Below are 5712 nucleotides of genomic sequence, written 5' to 3' on the forward strand. Positions count from 1 at the left end.
ATCCTTTAGTTCCTTGCAAGCAATCTTCGGAATTATAAACTTGGTATGGTGAAACAAAATTCTAGAATTAAAGTATATGCACTAGAACAGACCATGTAATGTTAATCTTTAGCAAGAAGATGTTCTTTACTCTAAGATAACTAAAAAAACATGCAGACATGTCAAACCGAAAAACGGATCACTGCTCTAAAGTCTAAAATAAACATATGACGTCTCAGCTTTAACCCTACATAATCGTGATGAAAAATCATTTCAGCTTTCCGTTTTGTTTGTTTCCTTTCTGTTAGGTAAGTATGTTCATCTTATTGATGTCAATTCATACCAAGTTTGTCTTTGGCAGAAGATGACGATCTTTAAAGATTTTCACCTCATCGGTACGAAATGGAGTAGGATTGCTTCCTTTGTAATTGACAGCAAGACAAGTGAGGCATGCTCAAGTGATTGAGTACCTCCATCATCAACTGGTAGGTTGAGAATTCGAGTCACGTTGAAGGGTAAGCGGGAACACTGTTCATCCTTCTGGGGTGGGTGGGGAAAAAAAGCATTACTTACATGGGCATCCATGGTTTACCTCAGTTGTTTCTGTTAAGAACCAGTGGGAAATCACGGCGAATGAGACAAAGCTCATTCTTAGCGCACCCCAGCCAATTGTTATTTTCGTTCAATTATAATTCATCTAAGATACTAGTACACTCGAATTAGACTAAGGTAAAAGCTAAGAGCATTGGACCAGATTCAAGCTGTATGTTTAACTTAAGAAAACTATGTGCCAATGTTGCTGGAGCCTTTATTACAGATGATGTTACTATTAATGCAAATGGAGTTCAAAGATGATGGGAGTTGTATACAATAGGAAATAAAGTGAGGGGAAGGAGATGAGTGAAGCAAGCGAGCCGGTAAAAATGAATTGCATACTCCATATTAATTCCGTTTAAACGCACCATAGACTTGTCGCATCTCCTTGAAGTGCACCAATAGATCTGTCAATGTGCTGACCCCTTTGTGAAGTCGTCAGAAGCTAAATCATTTATCTCCACAAGGAAACAATAAATATGGGTAAATGCCTGCACAGATTTACTGCATTAGCCTATACACAATTTAACTCCATATGATTTAAGGGCTTGAGGCTGGAAAAGAATCAGCAGCCTTAAATTAACCTTCAACTCCAATCCCCTAACAAATGGGGCATGTCAAGCTGCAATAGGTTCGGTTGCTTTCTTCAGCCATTCCATCTCAGATGTATTCAGGTAAGGAGCAAGAATTTCCCGACATTTTGCATGGTATTCATTCAGCCATTCAACCTCTTCAGGCACCAGAACACTCACGTCTATTAGTTTCCTCTGGTATGGTGCCTACATTAAGCGGCATATATATCATAGGATAGTGAAATCAAAGTTTAAAGAGATGGGAAGGGAAAAGGACAGAGAATGTCTTGCTTCCACTTGGACTGCAAAAGTACAATTGCACCACACACTTGAGCATCTAGAACATCCAAGGGGAATGTTTATCACATGTGTACATTGACATGAAACATGGTGTTTACAAACTTACCCATGTTATATGCTCAAACGATAAGTAGCCCTTATCGCCGAAGTTGAACTTTGTATTGCCCTCCTTGACAATAAGAACATTCTCTATTCTTATACCAAAATTCCCGTCTTCATAATAACCAGGCTCTGAAAAATGTCATATTAATGATAAGGCTCTGAAAAGCTGAAACAAGAAACTACAAAGAAGTGCAGAAGAAAGGTAAAACTAATAGATTATTGAGGAAGCTGGACAACATGGAGGTATGATGTGGTTTACCCTAATTTTATTGAGCCTTCATTTTACTGGTACAACTAAAAAGCATTACATTTAACCTGATCATATCAGTTCTCTAAATTGTAGAACGACTATATATGTTAGGATAGCATATTTACTAATGCCTGTCCTTCATAAAGTAGCATTTCCCAACCTACTAATTCTTGTTAAGAGTGAAAATCATTCAAGTATGCAGAAGCCTAAATCATGCTAAGGAAAAGTTCACTTTATAACTCATAATGTAATAAGATGTTGCTGACCATCTGTTACAGCCATTGAAACTTGAAGCGGCAAATCCCTTGCAGATGGTCTTAAACTAATCTGATGAGGTCCTGCCAAAAATAAACGGAATGTAAATATAAATTGCTCCTTACGAATACCTCTTCAGCCATAATGGCAAGTTTACCTTCATGGACATTTAAGTAAGACCCGATCCCGTGCCCAGTACCATGCTTATAGTCAAGACCATATTTCCACAAAGGAATTCGAGCAAGAGCGTCAAGAGCATGCCCTGTAAAGAGTAGTCAAGCACAATGTTATGATAAGCTAACTATCTTCTGCCACATCATTTGAATGAAAAGAAAATGGTAAGCATATGCCTCTCAATAATAGCATGTGGATTAAGGCATTAGAAAACACAACCACTGAATAAAATTTAGTAAATTATAGACATAGAGTTTACTAAGAATCATTCCACATAATCATACCATTGATTCCATTAGGAAACCTGGCATTTCCCAAAGATATATGTCCTTTAAGAACCTACAAAAAGTAGGAAAGAACAAGAATTTCCAGTATAAGATTCTAAAGAATCAATCACAATGAAAAACCAGCATAGTAGCATGAGAAGTAAAAAAAAAAAGGAGAAGACAAACCTACATGCATATATAACAAAAACTGATTTAAAGTGTTGCAAACATTATACTATCTCACCCACTAACCCCTCCAAAAAAAAAACAGAAAAGAAGCCTTAAGATTAACAAAGACATATTACAGAAAAGTTTCCACTTATTGTTTCTTGTTTTACTTATAAGACAATTTTTGCTCCTTCTTAATTCTTATGGATTTCAATCAACACTCATTGAAAGAAGAGAACATTTCCCACGGGAAAGCATATGTAATGATATGTTAGGCTTGAGTAAGACTGATTACGAGATACAAGCATTGGAATGCAAGAGAGAGATCTTTTGGATGATAATGCCTCCAATAGCTTCTCTGATCAAGGCTTAAAAAGGATTAATGCTTCTAGGGTGATCTTAAGCAGGCGTGAGCTAACCAAGCGTGGAAGGAGACTGGACATAGATTAGATCAGCAACAGTAATCTGGTTGTCAATCTGAAGTCAGAACTCTAATTATGAATTTCACTCCATATCATATCAATGCAGAACACGTAATAAAGTTCACATACCGCCGTGTTACTAGATTTCTCATGTGGGGTAGGTTTTCCAAAATGAACAGTCCGTGTAATATCAGTTGTTCCATCCAGATACTTCAGCAACACCATCATATATATATAAAGAACACATGTTAAATATAGAAATATGTAAAGCAACTAGCAGCCCCGAAGATATGTTCTCACATACCTGTGCTCCAGAATCAAATAGGTAAATGCAATCTGGATCAAGTTCAGCACATGTTTCTGCCTCGGGTTTATAGTGGATAATGGCAGCATTTGAACCAACAGAGGAGGTTGTTCGGAAACTTAGTCCTCTAAAATGCTGCAGGTTTAGAGGAACAACATTGCCCCAGTAAAGTAAGATAATGGTGATACTACATTGAGAAAAGAAGATTCTTCACAATTTTGCAAACTTCAAGAAAGACCACACCCATCAGATAAGGAACCAAGCTCACTTATTGGAAGAGGTCAAGGCAAAGGCTTCTAGTTAATTGAAGCAACTAAACATATTATCCCGAATTATCTTAAGTTCTCCTGATACATGATATTAGCATTTTGATAATACATATGTGTACTTTCTACCCCTTTTGTTGATGGCACCCCCTAACTTTCTATGTTTAAATTTCACTATACTCACTTGCAATGCGGATACAATAGAAACATGATATTATTGCTCCTAAACATTTTAAAGATAGAGAAAATTTGCCAGTGTGCAGCTGGACAGAGCTTGAGTTAAAATCAGCATGTCATGTATGGTTCTGAATACAACAGCATTGCGGTAAAACAGAAGCAACAAACTGGAAATAAATCAGAGCCATCAGCTCACCAACCTAGATGATGATAAACATAAATAGAGTGACAACAAATCTCATGCTAGCTTTTCACTAAAATACAACCATAAAGCATTTACCTCCTTTGATGCACGGAACTCCTCCAGCTTATCACTTACCGAGACTTCTGTCAGCCTTCTAGTGCCCCTAAGGTAATTAATTAACAGTGAAGTTATGAGTCATGGAACTACTACTAAGAAAAACAGTTTAATGTACCCCATGCTTCAGGATAAGTTCCTCAATAAATCACTTAACATATTGGGATGAAGATCAGCGACTTGCAAAAGCTTCCTACAGCAAATCAAGGGACATTAAAGCTCTTAGCTCTATCATCAACTAAGAAATCAGTGTACATGTTTCACGCTTTTCAAATACACACAGCCACAAGAATAACCTTCTACACAGACAATACACCAAGAAACCACTTCTTGGATAATGTACCTTTCCAATCACCACAAGTTGCTAACTCTAATAGATTAGCTTAAAATGTTTTCAATACTCCCCGAGTTTGTCTTCTTGGTTCCTGATGGATAAGTCCTGAACTAGCAGACTATAACAGATAAATTCCTAACATGTACCTACTCACCAAAACTATGAAATAGTACAAGCCAGAAAAACTTACAGTTGTTTCTTCTCTTTGGTACTTTCGGCCTCCATGAAATAACCGGATGCCCCATAAAGTTCCTGCATCTGGAAAATTTGAGCAAGGTTAAAACTCATACTGCCAAACTACTGAAACCATGAATAGCTTGGATCAACTGTGTGCGCACCTAAAAGCAAAGAAGTCCCCGCTAAAAATGTGAAGTCCAGACTATTTGCAAAAACACATTGCAAGTACATATAATGTCTTTTTCTGAGAGATACTTTACCTTCTACTCATCTAGTTTGGCAGAGACTATAACTTCTAACCCCAACATACCAACTTATACTTGTCACACGTGTAAAGATTAAACAGAAAACATACACACCCACACAATATAGACACATAGACGCACACACATACACAAAGAAATACATACAAATATACATGCCTACATACATATAGAATTGAAGGAAGATGAAAATGCAGTAGGCGGCAGTAACTCACAAGATTACTAGAAGTTCGGCCCTAAGAATCTGAGATACCTGCTTATCAAGCCAGACAAGATATTGCACAACAGCTGCCCCATCCCGAATATGGGCCTTCTTCAATCCTTCTATCTCAACATGGTTCTAGAAACATAATTACGTGATTAGCGGTCTACAACAAGCTTGAGAGTAACAGTAAGATCACAAACCCAGGTAGTATTAATCACCTTCAGAGCTTTTGGAAGGGCTAAAGGTGATTGCTGAAGGAGAACTTTATCAACACTCAGTTTTGAATACAAAGCGAAGCAACATGCTCCAGGATCAACCCATATGAGTCCATTTACAAACTCAACAGCATGACTAGAACTATTCCCTGTACTAGTGGCATTTCCAACATCAATCTTTGGGTTCTCTTCAAAAACCTTAGTTGAGGAGGAAGAAATGAGTTGATTAGATGCAAGGAGGACCACATCTGAGCTAACATCACCATAGTTCCGCACCATTATTCCATTTTCTTCCATGTAAGAGTTTGTCTGCTTGGTATATACATGCTTACTTCAGAGTAGAAAAACGTAACAAAATAAAGTTGTATTCAGTTAAAATGAAAAGGTTATG

The 5712-nt window shown here is 37.3% G+C and overlaps 1 protein-coding gene across 1 annotated transcript; it reads right to left on the reverse strand.

Annotated features, from left to right (window-relative positions):
- Nucleotides 1-724: 724 nt before the first annotated feature.
- Nucleotides 725-5630, reverse strand: LOC107859929 (aminopeptidase P1; the record flags this gene model as incomplete). Its single annotated transcript, XM_047407241.1, is given in 12 exon segments — nt 725-1064; nt 1158-1352; nt 1552-1676; nt 2064-2135; nt 2210-2314; nt 2511-2565; nt 3212-3292; nt 3387-3521; nt 4110-4176; nt 4652-4719; nt 5155-5241; nt 5325-5630. Coding segments are annotated over 11 exon segments (1263 nt in total), but the record flags the coding sequence as incomplete, so codon positions are not given.
- Between the last annotated feature and the right edge of the window lie 82 nt (nt 5631-5712).

Source organism: Capsicum annuum, chromosome 2 (genome assembly GCF_002878395.1).
Source record: "Capsicum annuum cultivar UCD-10X-F1 chromosome 2, UCD10Xv1.1, whole genome shotgun sequence".
NCBI lineage: Eukaryota > Viridiplantae > Streptophyta > Magnoliopsida > Solanales > Solanaceae > Capsicum > Capsicum annuum.